Genomic DNA, 15,762 nt, shown 5'->3' with positions numbered 1-15,762 from the left:
TCGCTCTGTCCCTAAGTAGTATCAAAATGGCGATCTTTTATAGTCTTCTTGTTAGTGTTGTAGTTAATGGTTAGCCTCCCCCCCCCCCCCGCCCACGGTAAAAAAAGATCAACAAGCTCAGGAACTCTGTGCAATCCTCCTCTTCCACACATACACACACCCACGCATGCTCCTCCCTCTAATGGCAATGGGTAAGATCACTGCCAGATTTATTATACTGGGAGTAGATCTCAGTCTCTTGGGAGTTGGACGTGCCTGTTCTAACAGATTAGCAACTAAATATCGTAGCCCTAGTTTTAATTCCTTGAGTTCCCTTCCTCAGCATAAAGCTGTTTTATTCCTCTGAAGTTGCACCTTCCCATGTTGGTCAGATTAAGAGTCTGTATTTCGTTATGTATAAATTATGTTTGCTGCTTTGTAAACTGATCAATTTAGGAACAGAACCCAAATAAATCTGTTAAGGCTGTGTACACGCAACATTTTATTTTGTTCCAGAATCAATGGAGACTGAGTACTCCCCCTCCTCCAATCCACACATGAATTGCATCCACACATCTATTGCATATTTTTTTTGTCCCTGAAAAGTACTTCTTGCCACAGGTAACCTGTATGGCTAGGAGTGCCTTATTGTAGGTCCAGCTGGTTCACCATCTGTGGCCCCCTTCAGACTGCCAGATTAGATTATTGCAATGTGCTCTTCAAAATGATTTGAAAGCTACAACTAGTGCCATCTACTCTGAGAACCCATGCAACACTTCTAAAGTGACCACACTGGCTGCCTATTAGCTCTAAACCCACTTCAAAATGCTTACACTAATGTTTAAAGCCGTAAATGACTCCCTCTTGGTGGCTTCTCTACTTTCAGAGTTTCTGTGGGCCATGACTTGTGAGAGGGTCTTCTCGGTGTTGGCCCCAGTAACGTGGAACTCCCTATTCACAGAGATGCATCTGGCATTATCTCTACAGCTTCCATCAATGGCTGAAGATGCATCTCTTTACCATGGCCTTTGAAAGCTGAAGAATTGAGTTGTGTCCTCCAGGTATTGGTGTGGGTGGGTGTGGGTGTGTTGGGGATTGGTTGTTTGTTACTGTAATAATTGCACCTATATATCCTGTAACCCACACTGGGACTTTTTGATGAAGTGCAGATAGAAAATACAATCAAGAACAATAATGTATAAAATTATGTCTGATGCAGAGAAAAGGGGCTTGGAGCAATTCATTGATGAAAAGGCTACCAGTCATAGTGGCTGTGCACTACCTCCAGAATCAGGCCCTTGGAATACCAGCTGCTGTGAAACACAAGTAGTAGGTCTCATAGGGCTTCCCACAGACATCTGGCTGGCCACTGTGCTGGACTAGACGGTCCTTTGGTCGGACTGAGCAGGGTTCTTCTTGTGGTCTTAGCTCAGAATTCAGCAACAAGCTAACCAGCAAAGTAATTGACACCATAAAAAGAAGTAACACACTTACTGTTCATATTGAGATGACTGTGCAATTCAAGAAAAATAGCTGATGATTTACAGTTGGCAGTGAGAGGTCATAGCAGAAATATCACCAAGGCAAGAATGTAAATGGCATGCATCAACCAAAATGAGGACTTGTTTGGAGGGCTGATTACAGGGGCAGTAGGTGCGGTTATTCAGATGTAAAATGATGACTTTCAAGTTTTATTATGGCTTCAGTGTGTTGGGTTTGCCTGAGGGAGGAGGCAGGAATATTGTGCATTAAATTACGGTATTATGAAGTGTGTGTGTGTGTCTCTCTCTCTCTCTCTCTGTGTGTGTGTTTGTGTGTGTCCTATATGTATTCTGCCATATCACAACTATCAAACATAGTCAAACTACCTTTACACGCTGTTTATCAGCTATCTACTGTTGATATCTCTCTCTCTCCATCTATTTTCCCTTTGAGATTTGATGACTAAATATCTGGCAGATGGAGTGCTGCCTATTATCAGCCTGCCTGCACAGACCTGAGCCAAGTTTAGCTCTCCCCTGAAATAATTTTCATTCTCATCAAAAACAATTAAGCACTGATAGATAAAACACAGATTATGACCAATAAAAACAGCACTGCGCTAGCCGCTGCTGAAGCACTATAACCCGGTTCTGTTCCTGAGGTTATTACACAACTTCTTTAGTTTTTTAATATGTGCCACAAGCCTTCAGATTGAGGTAGTTGTGGTTTTCTTACATTTCACTTACAATGCGAAATGTACTAACTGGAGCACTCTGAATCATAATGGAATTTGCTGGCTGGTGCTATTAATTGAGGATGAAAAAAAAATCTAAAAACCAAGACTTGTGCTTTGTATAACATAATGCAGAACAGGACATTCTGGATTCACTTAGGGCTGTTTTGCACATTCTTCCTCTCCTTTTTTTTTGTAAACTGTGTGGTGTTCCTCACCAGGCAAAGAAGCGATTGTGCAAAAGTGTATGTCATGTGATTTTTCTCCCTCTCTCATCATTTCAGTTTTTTAGCACCAGAAGAAATTGTGGGGTGAGTCAGAAGCAGGGAGATGTTGTTTCCTGCCATAATTCTCTTTTGATGTTCCTTCTTCCCTGCTGTAAGTTCACAGCTGTTTTCTATCAGAACAGGTTAAGTAGGCATTTGCCTTGCTTTCATTTTGGGTAATAATCAGGGCTGAGCCAATATGCCAATATTTGGAGCTGAACTGTTAACATCTAAGAAATTCCATACCATGTTCCACCATCATAGCATGGGCCCAGCTTCTGGGTTCTAGGTACCTGATAATTTAAAAAAACATTATCAGTGAATATTCCCTCCTGAACTAGCAGCTCTTGCACAAAATTGATGTTTGGAGCCATCAGGGACAAAGCCTTTTGGATTGTAAGTGGCATGTAAATAAATAAATAAAAATAAAAGGATGTGGGGATACCTTGTCCTGTCACTTTTAGGCTAACCTATACTTAGCAAGGTTGTGGTGTGCATAAAATGGAGGGGAGAGAACCACAATGAATGCCAATCTGAGCTACCTGGTGGAAATGGGATTTAAAATATTGAATTTATACAAGTTCGGGCTTGACATTAAAGGACAGCTCGAGGCTGCCTAACACACCGTACGCATTTAAAGCATAATTTTACCGTCAAAACAATACGTTCTGACAAGGTCTTACTCCTACAGTGCCTCAGACCTTGCTTCTATCAGGCTTGGTGGCAGAACTGGATACAGTGGTACCTCGGGTTAAGTACGTAATTTGTTCCGGAGGTCCGTTCTTAACCTGAAACTGTTCTTAACCTGAAGCACCACTTTAGCTAATGGGGCCTCCTGCTGCATCGCTACTGCATGATTTCTGTTCTCATCCTGAAGCAAAGTTCTTAACCCGAGGTACTATTTCTGGTTTAGCAGAGTCTGTAACCTGAAGCGTCTGTAACCTGAAGCGTATGTAACCCGAGGTACAACTGTACAGAAGCTTGAGCTCTTATAACAGTGAGGATTCAAATATAATACAGTGGTACCTCGCGTTACATAATACTTTTGGATTTCTCAAGGTTTCTGCCTTTGGAGACCGTTATCTCGAGTGGAAAGTATTTCAGTTCTTGAATGTACAGCTCCCTCATCCCCACCTAGCAGCACACACTCATTCTCCTTCATTCACACAATTTGGTCACATAGGTGAATGTTTTGTCCATAAATGGATCTCAGCCAGAAATATGAGATCAGTTGTGCTGCAAATGTATCTGTGGTAATTCATATCAGAGGGAGAGTGTGCACAAATTTCTATAGCTGTACAGTGTACTCAGGTAGGTAGAGGGAGTTTTATTGTGGTACAGGTGGCACCTTTGAGAATCACAGCTCAGGGCCCTTCTACATGTCACTTATAGTGCTGCAGCTGCTCTCCCCCCTCCTAATTTTCCCCTCAATGCATATACAGTATATTAGCAAAAGGTATACAAATGTGCACTTGTTCCCCAAGACTCTTAAGCACCTAGCAACACCCCTGCCTTGAGGGTGCTGCAATGCATAATCCCCAAGCTGTGATGCTGTGGGACTTGGAGGAGGTGCTAAGTAACCTGAGCTGTGGCAAACTGTGGACAGACAAGCTCTAACCAGCAGGCTCCAATCTTAGGAACAAAGTGGGCACCCACCGCTGCCTCAGGGGAGTGGAAACAGCAGTGGCATTGTGAGATTCAGTTGCTGGCACTGGGAAGGGTGGCGTTCTGGTATGATTTCTGGTGCCAGAATGCCTCTGGGGAGAAAAGTGAGGCCAAGTTCTGCTTCAGGACACTTAGAAACATCCACACTTAGCAGGTAAGAGGTGAGGGTGGGGCGGGGAGGATTTGTTAAAAAAAACCTCTCAATGCATAACCATTACTGGCTTTAAAAAATAATAATAAAAGGAGTTTGGGTGCAGACTGAGTCCAAGAGTGACTGCAGTGCCGATCAGTATTGTTTGGAAGCTATTTGCTTGTTGTCAGGGAACCAAATGCTGTTCTTTTGCTTTTTATAAATTGTCAAAATTTTCAAACCCTAACGTGAACAGTTCCTTCCCTGAGACATGATCGCTTCACATTCTATCACCTTGGTGAATTCTGTATCACTAGTGCAGATTCTTACTGTGAAAATCCTTTTTTGTTTGTTTGCTTGTTTTGTTTGCTCAGTCTGCTTTGCTTGGGAACGTGCAACGGATTATAATTAGCTGCTCTCAGACACCAGTGCTGCCTGAGAAGGAGAGTTCCTTGACTTGGTTTCTTAGAACAAGAAAGATAAAACAAGGCTTAACTTTTGCCACACAAAAAGCCAAGAAATAAATAATAGCAATTTGGGGAGGGGTGGGGTGATAGCAAAGGAACAGTATTTCTTTTGTCAAACTATCAATTATATGCAATTAGATTCATGGCATGGAATGCACTTTGTTGAACACACAGCTCTGTGATGGCCTGGGACTTGGACTCGGACTCGGAACCAGAGGAGTCTCAGTCCGCACCGGATCCTTTGCCTCAGGCGGCATCTAAACCTAGTCTGGGGCCTGATTCTGAAGAGCCCCAGTCTGCACAGGTTCCCCTGCAACAAACACCAGCTGGGCCGAGTCAGGGGCCTGAGCCTGCCCTGGCTCCAGACGCAGGGATTACCTTGTTGCCTTCAGCTGGGCCATCACTTACAGCTGCTCCACTACCAGTTGGGTCAGGAGAGGCTGAGGCAGCTCCTGGGTCTAGTAACCCACCGAAGTCTTCCGAGCTGCAGAGACTAAAGTCTGAGAGAAGGAGAGACCTGAGTACTCGCAGGAGGAGTGCTCGCCTTTGGGCGAAACAGGGAGGTGAGTCGCAGGGGAATCAGGACTGGCTGCTACCCCGACAAAGATAAAAGGCTGTCGGACCCTGCCCCAGGTTGCAGGAGCAACATTGCTGTATGCTAGATCCTGCCTGAGATCCTGTACCTGTCCTTGCCTGGTGTCCTGCCTCATGTCCTGCCTGACTGACTCCTCGCAGAACCTTCAGATTCTGGTCCGGTCCTGGACTGCGTTTCATGGGTTACCCCCTGGGCCCAGCACAAGCCCAACACCCTGCAAACAAATGAGACCCTAGAATTGTAGAGTTGGAAGGGGCCTTCAGAGTCATCTAGTCCAACCCCCTGCAAAGCGGACTTCTCAACTAGATCATAAATGGCAGGTGGCCATCCAACCTCTGCTTAGAAACCTCCAAAGAAGAAGAGTCCACCACCTCTCACAGGAGTCTGCTCCACTGTATAACAACTCTTACAGTCAGAAAGTTCTTCTTTCAGAATCTCCTTTCTTGTAAATTGAATCCATTAGTTTCAGTCCTACCCTCCCTAACAGAAGCAGGGGGGGGGTACAAATCCTGTTCCCATTTCCTCTTGATTATATTAAGGTTTGAAGTATTCCTAAGAGAAGAGCCAGCTATTCATCAAGCATCATGGATCGAGTGTTCATAAACCAGTTTTAACAGTGTTATACAATTGTTTTCTATATGCAACTGTTTTATATCTTAAAAAAAATATAAAAATTATTTAAAAAACAGTTTAAAACAGCAGCACATGCATAAAATCAATTCAATTCCAAGACAGGTGCTGAGATGGAGATTTTAGAAGGTGTGCTAATTTTGCTATGGGCATTTGATGCGGTTTGAATCTCTCTGTGTCTCTGCTGCTTGCATTGTTTCTCGGTTCTTTTCTGGGAGGTAGGAACAGAACAGTAGCCCACTACTTTTCTGTTTGTTTTTGTAGAAGCGTAGTTTTGACATGTAATTTGTGCCCCATTGCAACACATAATCACTTTGACAACCTCCCATTATTACCCTTCTCATCAGCTTCTTTTTAGCAGCATTTGGAGGGGGGGTTACAAATGGCAACAACACACTTTTTCACCTACTTAATTTTATTTTGCAAATGTTTTCAAATGAATAAGTGTCCCTAGCATTTTTTTAAGCACACTGCTAAAATGGCATGGTTAGGCACACATTTACTCCTGTAGCCACACAACTTTGCTACGCCCACTAATATAGTTATAACAGCAGGATATTCGCACACAAATAGCGCCATGCTCATAGAACGATGGAGAGTCGCTTGTAATTATTTTTGTCGCTTATAGTGGAAAATCAATGACTAGGTAGCACTAAAACTGCACATTCTAGAAGCACTCCCAATTTATTGCCTAGCCTTTGTCCAATGCTGCCTCCTTGTGAATTTAAATAGATTAGCATTTATTGTTTTCGTCTCTGGGAGAGTCGTTGCACATAAGGCAGCTAGCTGTACAACACTATACACCAGTTTCCAAGTTGGCCGTCTCTTATGGTACCCAACCCAGGAAATTAGGGTTGTATTAAATGATGCTGCTTAGCTGACATTAAGGCTTCCAACCCCATTGGACACCAAGACCGGTTTGTTGTTGACGCGTCCATTTACATTTAATCTTCTCCAGCACATGTTATGGAGGCTGACAATAAGCAGAAATATTTGTATGACTCACCCACCCTGACCCTGCAATCCTATTGTTTATGCCCAACCAGTCACTCTAGGTGAAGTTTAATATAGGAAATGTCCAGATTGGAGACATGTTAATGTGTCTTCTCTTTTCTGTGGTGCCATTGTGCAGGTTCTTTGAGAATCTGAGTGAGTCACTTCACCTCGTTATGCCCTCCATTTCCCTCCCCATCCCATTTAATCACATGATAACTGAAAATTGTGAGGGTTAGAGATAGATAGAGTTGTGTCCCTGTGTTCGCACTACAGTGGTATCTCGGGTTACATACGCTTCAGGTTACATACGCTTCAGGTTACAGACTCCACTAACCCAGAAATATTACCACAGGTTACGAACTTTGCTTCAGGATGAGAACAGAAATCGTGCTCCGGCGGCACAGCAGCAGCGGGAGGCCCCATTAGCTAAAGTGGTGCTTCAGGTTAAGAACAGTTTCAGGTTAAGAAGGGACCTCCGGAATGAATTAAGTACTTAACCTGAGGTACCACTGTATACCTTTCAAGTACATTTCCACCCTCAAATACCTCTGGGCACTGTAGTTTACCCCTCACAGAGTTACAATTCCCAGCAATGCTTAAAAAAACGACGGTGCCCAGAATTCTTTGAGGTGAAAAATGTGATTTAAAGTAAGGTTACCAGACATCCCTGTTTCCCAGGGACAGACCCTGGATTTACTCATCAGTCCCCATGCAAAATCTATTGCACTTGAAAAGTGTCCCCAGATTCATTGAAAATAATCTAGTAACCTTAATTTAAAGGAATTGTGCATGTGCATAAACTGTAACTTGTAAAGGAAGCTGTTACCTCAATCTGGAAACAATCTACTGTTGTTTCTACTGTTACTACTGCTACCGCCAGCAACTAATAATTAATGATAGGTAATTTATTATTAAGAGATAGTTAGTTCATTAATAATAATAATAGCAATGTCCATGCCTGCCTTCTGGTGTTTGTGCTCTGACAGCATTCTGAATGAGTTGAGAGAGACGACAGATACAACAGACCTTCTGTTTCGACGTGCGCAGACTTCATTAGGAGGGCACAGGTTGCCAACTGCGTCTCCAGTTTCCCTTAGCAGTTTTTCAGAAGCTCGGGAGGAGGAGATAGAGCAGCTTCCAGAATGGCTGCTGAGGGAGCTGCTGAAAGGGCAGCAGAGGAGTCACTCCATTGGACTCATGGAAAATATACTGGAGAGCGAAACCGTTCGCCATCGCGTTGACTCATCCAGAAGCCAGTGGAAAGGAAAGGTATAGTGAATTCTCTTGCTGGGCTCCGAAGGGCTTTTCAAAATGGTAAATGCTATGAGAGGACGAGGAGAATCTGAATTTGTTGGGTGACAATGGGCTCGCTGGCTTTCCATGATGTCAGAGAGCAGTTCCCTCTATTAGAGTCAGTTAGAACCGCACAGCACACATTGCAATCTCCACTGAAAGCCACTTTGCAGACACACACCCAACAACCACCTGGAACATGAAACAAAGAGACAGAGATTCATACACCATGGTTCCAACTACTTGCAAACATTATGGACAAGGTAGGAATCGCTTGGCATGGGGAAGCCTTTTCCCCCACAGCATCCTGATAGCATATGCTCCGGGTCTGGTCCTATCATTAGGCAGAATGAGGCAGCTGCCTCAGGTAGCGGATGATGCAAGGCGTCATCTAGTGGTTGTGAGGTTTTGGAGGACTGGGCTGTGTGCCAAAGTGGTTCACTGGGTGGGGTGGAGCTGCTACACTAGCTTCCTGGCAGGTGAGTCTCAGTGATTTACTGGGGGGGGGGGAGCAAGGCTGCGGGAACATAGGTTGCAATGAATTGAAAGGTGTCCTCACGTAACATTAAATCCATAAGCATCTCCCAAGTCTTAAAAGGGGCCCATGTGCATCATCATTTAATTATTCCATTTTTATTTATTTTTTTGTCTTGGCAAGATTGAGCAGCAAGTAACCCTGGAACAGCTTCAAAAGCTACATGTGGCCTTTCAGGTACGACCATCCCAATGAAATCATATCAGTGTATATTATTTCACTCATAATGTATATCATTTCACTGTATGTTGTTTCGCTGTTAGCATATTGGCTGATCTCTCATACCAATTACAGAAGGGCACCTATTTAACTTGCATTTATGCCTCAGAAAGTTTGGAGTAAGAAAGTATTGAGAAAGTGTGTTCATGAATTTTGTTAAGAGATTTGTGTCTGCAAAAGAGCAATGTAATCATTACTGATGTAATGCAATGCAAGAGAAATATCAGTTCTGATCATAGCTGTCAACCTTTCCCTTTTTTTAAGGGAAATTCCCTTGTTCCGAATAGGATTCCTCGCAAGAAAAGGGAAAAGTTGACAGCTATGGTTCTGATATGTTAGCTTGCAAAGATATCTCAAGCAGGGCTTTGTGGGCCCTGTGTTCAGCCCTCACCTGCATCCCTATCCTTGTCCTCTCCTCTCATCCCCATGCACTGTAGTCAACCAGGTGGTGTGGAACATAAGAGTCTCCTGGACCAGGTCAAAGGCTCATCTAGTCCAGCATCCTGTTGTCACAGAGGCTAGCCAGATGCCTCCTGGAACCTCTCAAGCAGGACCTTAAGTCAGGTCTTAAGATCCAATGCATCCTAAGGTCCAATCACATCCTTAGGGTTAGATGCATCAAACATCTCTTGGGAGTTCTGGTTTCATGGACTTCTAAGGGTTCCCTATGAGCAAAGTACTGACAAGTGTCCTTGGCATGGAGTAGAGAGAGGCTTTCAGCAAAGTCTGTTAATAGCCACTTCTGAATGAGTGAGAAGCATAATGAGTTTTTGTTTGGCTTGCTTATGTGCCTTTAATAAAAGAAGCAGTGATCAGCAGGCAAATTGTATTATGATGACCTGGCACTAAATGTTATTACTTGCTAATTACTGAACATCAAACTGTTGTTAAAGTGACAACCGCAGAGCAGGATCAAAAACCGGCAAACCTAGAAGTGAATCAGGTCTGCCTTGTGACATCAAAAGCAGCTCAGGGACAGGGTCCCTAGGAACCCCAATACGCTGGGAGTGTCTACCCAATTTTGGGCAAAGACATGAGATATAAAATATCTTTGTGCTTTATGTTTGCATTCAGGTTTGATCACAAGTTTGATCTTTCCAGGGAAAAAGAAATAGTACCAGAATGAGGCTCTCTTGGCAAGTCTGCTGCTTCATAATGGCACACTATATTTCCTGTTGCTTTATCTGCTTCCAGGACTTAGAAATTAACGGACATAAATATTTGGATGTGGAAAACTTCAAGCGCACGTTGAAGAAATGCATGGGGTCACAAAATGCAGTAAGCAAAGCACAGTTTGAAAACCATACTGCAATGGCATAATACCGTAGATGAGATGGAATGGGGAGGGGGGAGCACTTTCTGTCCTGTATTTAGGCTCCAGTGCTCTACACACTTACCTGGGAGTAAGTCAGTGTTGCTTGCATCAGTGTAGATATGCATAGGATTCTACTGTTAGCCTCTGGCTTCCATGCCCTTAATCTTTGTTGGTGCCACCATTTGGGGCAGTTCATGTTTGCTGGATTGAAGCTATAAACTACCTCGTGTAACCTTGACCGTTTGTGTGTTGAAGGTTGTTGTGTACATCCTTTGCTCCTACAGACTGATGAACAAATAGAAAAGCTTTTCATGAAAATTGACTGTTCTGCAACTGGCAGAATTCGTTGGGTAAGTGTGTATTGGAAACCCCAGTAAGCGACAATTAATTAATTGCTTAAAATAGGATGTAACTATGAATGAGTACAACGCTTATTGGAATGAGTGAAAAGATGATGCCGAGTCAAGGAATATGCCTCTGAAAGAAAGATGTTAATGTGTTTCTCTATAAAACAAGGCACGAAATAAGTCCAGCCTTCCTCAACCTTACGTCCCCAGATGTTGCTGAACTACAATTCCCATCATCCCCAACCACTGGTCCTTCTAGCTAGGGATGGGAGTTGTAGTCCAACAACAATTAGGACCCCAAGGTTGAGAAAGGCTAAAGTATGCTATGATTTCCCTTGTCACACGAGGTGTTAAGGTTTGGCAGGTGGAGGGGCTGGTTCTCAGAACACAAAGAAAACCAAATTTCTCCTCCAACCTTACACATGTATAAGATTGCATTATCAATGTGAAGTTTCATCCTTAAAGTGTGGACACTGAACTTCTTAGTGATACAACAAGGGTCTTGCTTTCTCCTATAGTTGGTGTCTCACAATGCATACATTACCAACATTAGTTGGCTCCATTTTGGCAGTGATGTGTTTACGATTGGCATTGTTCCTATGCATAGTTTCTTAGCAGTAAGCCCCATTGAACACAGCAGGACTCACTTTCAAGTACATACGCATGGGATCTGGCCTCTTGAGCGCTGAGACAATGACTGTCACTTTTTTCCGCCCCAGCATGACTTCTGCACATACATGCAGCTGGAATATGCTGAACAACATGAGTCATCTGCCCGGTTGAAAGAGGTCTCTTTTGCACTACCTGCCACCATAAAGGAGATCCCACATGGAGAGCCTGTGCTGAAAATTTGCTCGCTGTTGGATAGCACATTGATAACAGCTCGAGAAGACGGACATATTACCTTCTGGTCACCACAGCTCAAGCTGATACGAAGCAAGATGGTGTTTGTATGTCACATTTTCTCATGTCATAGGTTCTGGGATGGCCGGTTTTACTTATTTATTTATTTATTTATTCATTCATTCATTCTCCAAGGACCTCAAAATGGCAAACATGGTTCTCCCTCTCCTCATTTATTCCTCACAAAAGCCCTGCGAGGTGGGTTATGCTGAGAGGCAGTGACAGGCACAAGGCCTGCTTATTTATTTCAGTTTATATTGCACCCTAAGCCCTAAGTTCTGGCAAGATTACATTTTAAAAGTTCCTCCTCATTCACCTGGACTTCCTTAACATAATAGGTTTGTGTCCTCCTGTCTTCTACCCAGGACTGTCTGTACCTCAGTTACTTTTAATTCAATTTTCCTTTGAAAAGATGAGAGCCAAAGTATTCATGATTCAGGAATGATTGCTTATTTCCCCACCCCCACCCCTTACGTTTAAATCCTGCCTGTTTTTCATCATGGAACCCAAGGCAGCATACTTGTGTGTGGCTCCAATGCAGTCTTCCATCCAAACTCAGATCTACATTGCTTCAGCAAGATGGTGGCCTCATGTTCCTTCAGACCATACCTTGGAGTTGGCAGGCAATACTTAACTTCTTGCCTTTTCTCTTTTTTAAGGAGAAAGCCTACAGAAAATCTAAGTGGTTGATGGATTTCACTGTCATGACACCATATAATAAGTTGATATTGGGAACTGGGTAAGTGCCCTATGTGCAAAAACTCAAATAAAAGCCTGTTACCAATATTTCTTTCGTCCAAAGCTTAGGGGTTGACTGGAGAAAGCTGCATAAACAAAGCAGTTTGTGATCTTGGCCAGCATTACAGGGTTGGCATAGTGGACAGGGCATTGGCTTTGGGGCTCACTTGATGGGATGATGGAGATCAGAAACAGAATCTCTTGTCTCTTTGAATGTTAACAAATAGAAGCCGCAAGGGTCCCTCAGTTAGGGTCACAACTTGGGGGAAGGTTTTTAACCCTTTCCCCAGCACTGTTTTCGAAATGAAAATCCCTCCTTCAAATGCTAATTGCTTCCTTATTATGGGAAACCAGTTCATACAGCCCATGATGGTAAAATATATAATATTTCAACTTTGTGACAGGGATCGCGAACTTCAGCTCTATGAAAGCTCCAACTTTGAACCCTACCTTCAAATTAGTGGTTTAGAAGCTATACCTTTGAATGTGGATTACTGGTAAGGCACTCAAAATTCAGGTCTTATGTCAATTATCTGCTAGTAATCATGGCATACTTCTATATGTGTGGCTATATCTATTATTACACTTATATCCTCTTCTTCAAGCTCAGACTGGTTTACTTGGAACTCCCAAGCAGGCCCAGAATCAGGACCCAACACCCTCTAGTTACTGGCGGAGGAAGAGGAGTGTGGGGGGGGGGAGCACACCGCCCCCGGCAGCGCAATCTCCAGGGTGCCATCGCAGCTGGCCCCCCCCCGCCCCGCCCCGCCCCACCCCCAGGATGCGCGCCAGCCCTGCCTCCGCCTGCTCTCTGCCCCCTAGTGCCGGAGCATGAAGCTCCACCACTGCCTCTAGTAGCTATCAAGGCTCCAGGACCTGTTCTGAGTCTCCTTGGGCTGAATGCCAGCCTGTGTTAAGTTGTCATTTTAATTTCCCCATGACATTAAATGCCATTTTGATTTCTCATGATGAATGCCCTGAGTGCTGATGCTGTAAAGCAGGACTGCAGGAAACCACAGGGAGGGAGAGTGCCATGGTTTTATATACTTATGAACCTCTGAAGATTCATTTCATGTCTGTGACCTTAGAATTCTTATAACAATTGGTTAACTGTGCACTGTATGAAGACAAGCTGGCAAAATTAATAATAATAATAATAATAATAATAAAGGTAAAGGACCCCTGAAAGTTAAGTCCAGTCACAGACGACTCTGGGTTGCGGCACTCATCTCGCTTTATAGGCCAAAGGAGCCGGCATTTGTCCACAGACAGTTTTTCTGGGTCATGTGGCCAGCATGAAAAGCTGCTTCTGTCACAACGGAACACCGAAACCAGAGCAGCACACGGAAACGCCGTTTACCTTCCTGCCAGAGCAGTACCTATTTATCTACTTGCACTGGTAGGTTGGCAGGAGCTGGGACTGAGCAACAGGAGCTCATCCCATCGCGGGGATTCGAACCACCGACCTTCTGGTCGGCAAGCCCAAGAGGCTCAGTAATTTAGACCACAGCGCCACCTGTGTCCCATTGGCAAAATCAATAGTTTCTGCTAAAACGGGTGTTAACATAATCTGCTTTAAATATGTCTTCAGGTTTGTCTTGGAAATTATTGTGCAATCCAAAATGATATTTTGGCTCAGAACACTGATTTTAAGCAATACTTAATTTTTCTTCCTCTTTGTTTTCCCCCTCCAATTCAGCTACACAGATCATGATGAATGCATGATTCTTTATGGAGATGACCAGGTGTGTATTGGGAAAAACGCTTGCTAGGGAAACTGTAGGCCTTAAAACTCAGTGGGTGAGGAACCCAGCTTGCCACAGCTGCTGTTTAATTCCTCGGATTATGGAGTAGATGTGTAGGGAAAGTACAACAGATAGCAAGAGAATGCCAGAGGTTGTACAGTATTGGCTAGATGCAGCATGTATGGCAAAGTAGAGGACTTTCAGATAAGCAAGGTTGGACTAAGGGAGATCCCTCTCGTACATAATTTTCTAATGGGAAATCTCCCTTGCAACCATGCCTGCATCCATAACTACATGAAAAGCAGGCAATCGGTACAGATTCCCTATCAATAAGAACAGCTGCTGCAAGAGAATCCTACTCATCCTATTAATCTCAGGGTTTTGTCTTCAAAAACCTGAAAGCCGCCCGATTGTGACCTTTCCTGCAGTTTGTTTTCAGCATGTTTCAAGTGCGCACCTTCTTTGTGATTGCAGGGCTGTGTCAATATCTTGCTCATCTGCTCTGTGGGAGAGGTCCTAAGGCAAGTATTTGAAAGTGTCTGTTGAGAATTAAAGTAGACATTTCGTTAATCATTCCACAAAAGGTGTGCTTCCAGTTGCCAACTTCCCTGAGCAACCAGTAGCCACAAACCTGGAAACCGAAAACAATTCCTAGAAGAGGCCCCGTTATCTTGGGAGGTTTGGAGCTACTATTGCCGTGTTTCTACAGTGGTGGCTGTTTAACACGGCTGATGCAGCTAGTAAGTTTGGATTCTGGAAACCAACTTTTCTGGGTACAGTAAGCAGTACACATTCAACTTGTGTGCATTCAGCTTTACGCATTTGGCAAAAAATGAATGAATGAATGAAAAGGGGGTGGAAAGCGGGCAGGGTTCTGGAGAAAACGACTTTGTCAATCCCACATCCCATTGAACCCAATGGGTTTTGATTACCTTGGTTTGCATATGTCTTGGTTTACATACGTTTTGGATTACAAACACGTCAAACCCGAAAGCGAGTGTCCCGGTTTGCAACCTTTTTTTGGATTACAACCCATTTTTTTGGGATTACAAACAATTTTTTTTGGGAGGCCCCATTGGCGAAAATGTGCCTTGGGTTACAACCTGTTTTGGTTTACAAATGGACCTCCAGAAGAGTTGTAAACCAAGGTACCACGGTACATGTGATTCTGGCTTTAGGCATGATCCCTGGAATGTAACCCCCATATAAGTTGGCGGTTTGCTGTACAGGGCCTAAGCTCTTCTGCAATACACATGACCATGTGGCAACTCTAGTGCAGAAGAGCATTATTTCTCTGCTTCCCTGTCTCTGCTCTGCTGCAGATAGAAATACAAAACTAACAAAAGGCTAGGATGGCATCTGGGAGGACATTTTCCAGCTGAACAGAAGGGGAAGAGGAGCATCTACTCTTCTTAACAAAGGGAGATAACTTGACTCTGTGTTTCAGTACTTAATTGGAAGGTCATGCAAGAACTCAGGACTCTCTCTAGCCAGTTGTGCAGTGTCCTCTTCAGTCAATTATGAAGGTGCTGCAATTGGCTTTAGAGCCCACAGATGAGAAAGGTTAGGGACCTACTGTACGTGGTGAACTCTGAAACAACAGAACGTGCTGGGGCTCTGAGAGCTTCCACTAACGAACTCACAACATTTTGCAAATCACAAAACAAAGGTCAGGTGCTTCCTATGACGATAAATGGCCAAATTAGGAACCCGATAGCATGGAC

The 15,762-nt window shown here is 43.8% G+C and overlaps 1 protein-coding gene across 2 annotated transcripts in view; it reads left to right on the top strand.

Annotated features, from left to right (window-relative positions):
* Positions 1–4,053: 4,053 nt before the first annotated feature.
* LOC309368936 (cilia- and flagella-associated protein 337-like) overlaps positions 4,054–15,762 on the top strand; it is a 32,992-nt gene continuing 21,283 nt past the window's right edge. For both annotated transcript variants that reach the window (XM_081909337.1, XM_081909336.1), the window contains exons 1-10: positions 4,054–4,279; positions 7,930–8,212; positions 8,895–8,948; positions 10,185–10,268; positions 10,590–10,655; positions 11,372–11,602; positions 12,215–12,294; positions 12,698–12,790; positions 13,993–14,038; positions 14,513–14,559. In XM_081909337.1, the coding sequence (XP_081765463.1) occupies positions 4,194–4,279; positions 7,930–8,212; positions 8,895–8,948; positions 10,185–10,268; positions 10,590–10,655; positions 11,372–11,602; positions 12,215–12,294; positions 12,698–12,790; positions 13,993–14,038; positions 14,513–14,559 (1,070 nt within the window). In that variant the 5' untranslated portion in view covers positions 4,054–4,193. The remainder of the gene's footprint in view (positions 4,280–7,929; positions 8,213–8,894; positions 8,949–10,184; positions 10,269–10,589; positions 10,656–11,371; positions 11,603–12,214; positions 12,295–12,697; positions 12,791–13,992; positions 14,039–14,512; positions 14,560–15,762) is intronic.

Source organism: Podarcis melisellensis (assembly GCF_964234715.1).
Source record: "Podarcis melisellensis genome assembly, chromosome: 4".
NCBI lineage: Eukaryota > Metazoa > Chordata > Lepidosauria > Squamata > Lacertidae > Podarcis > Podarcis melisellensis.
The sequence above is the reverse complement of the archived record's forward strand: the minus strand, read 5'-3'. Positions and strand labels throughout refer to the sequence as shown.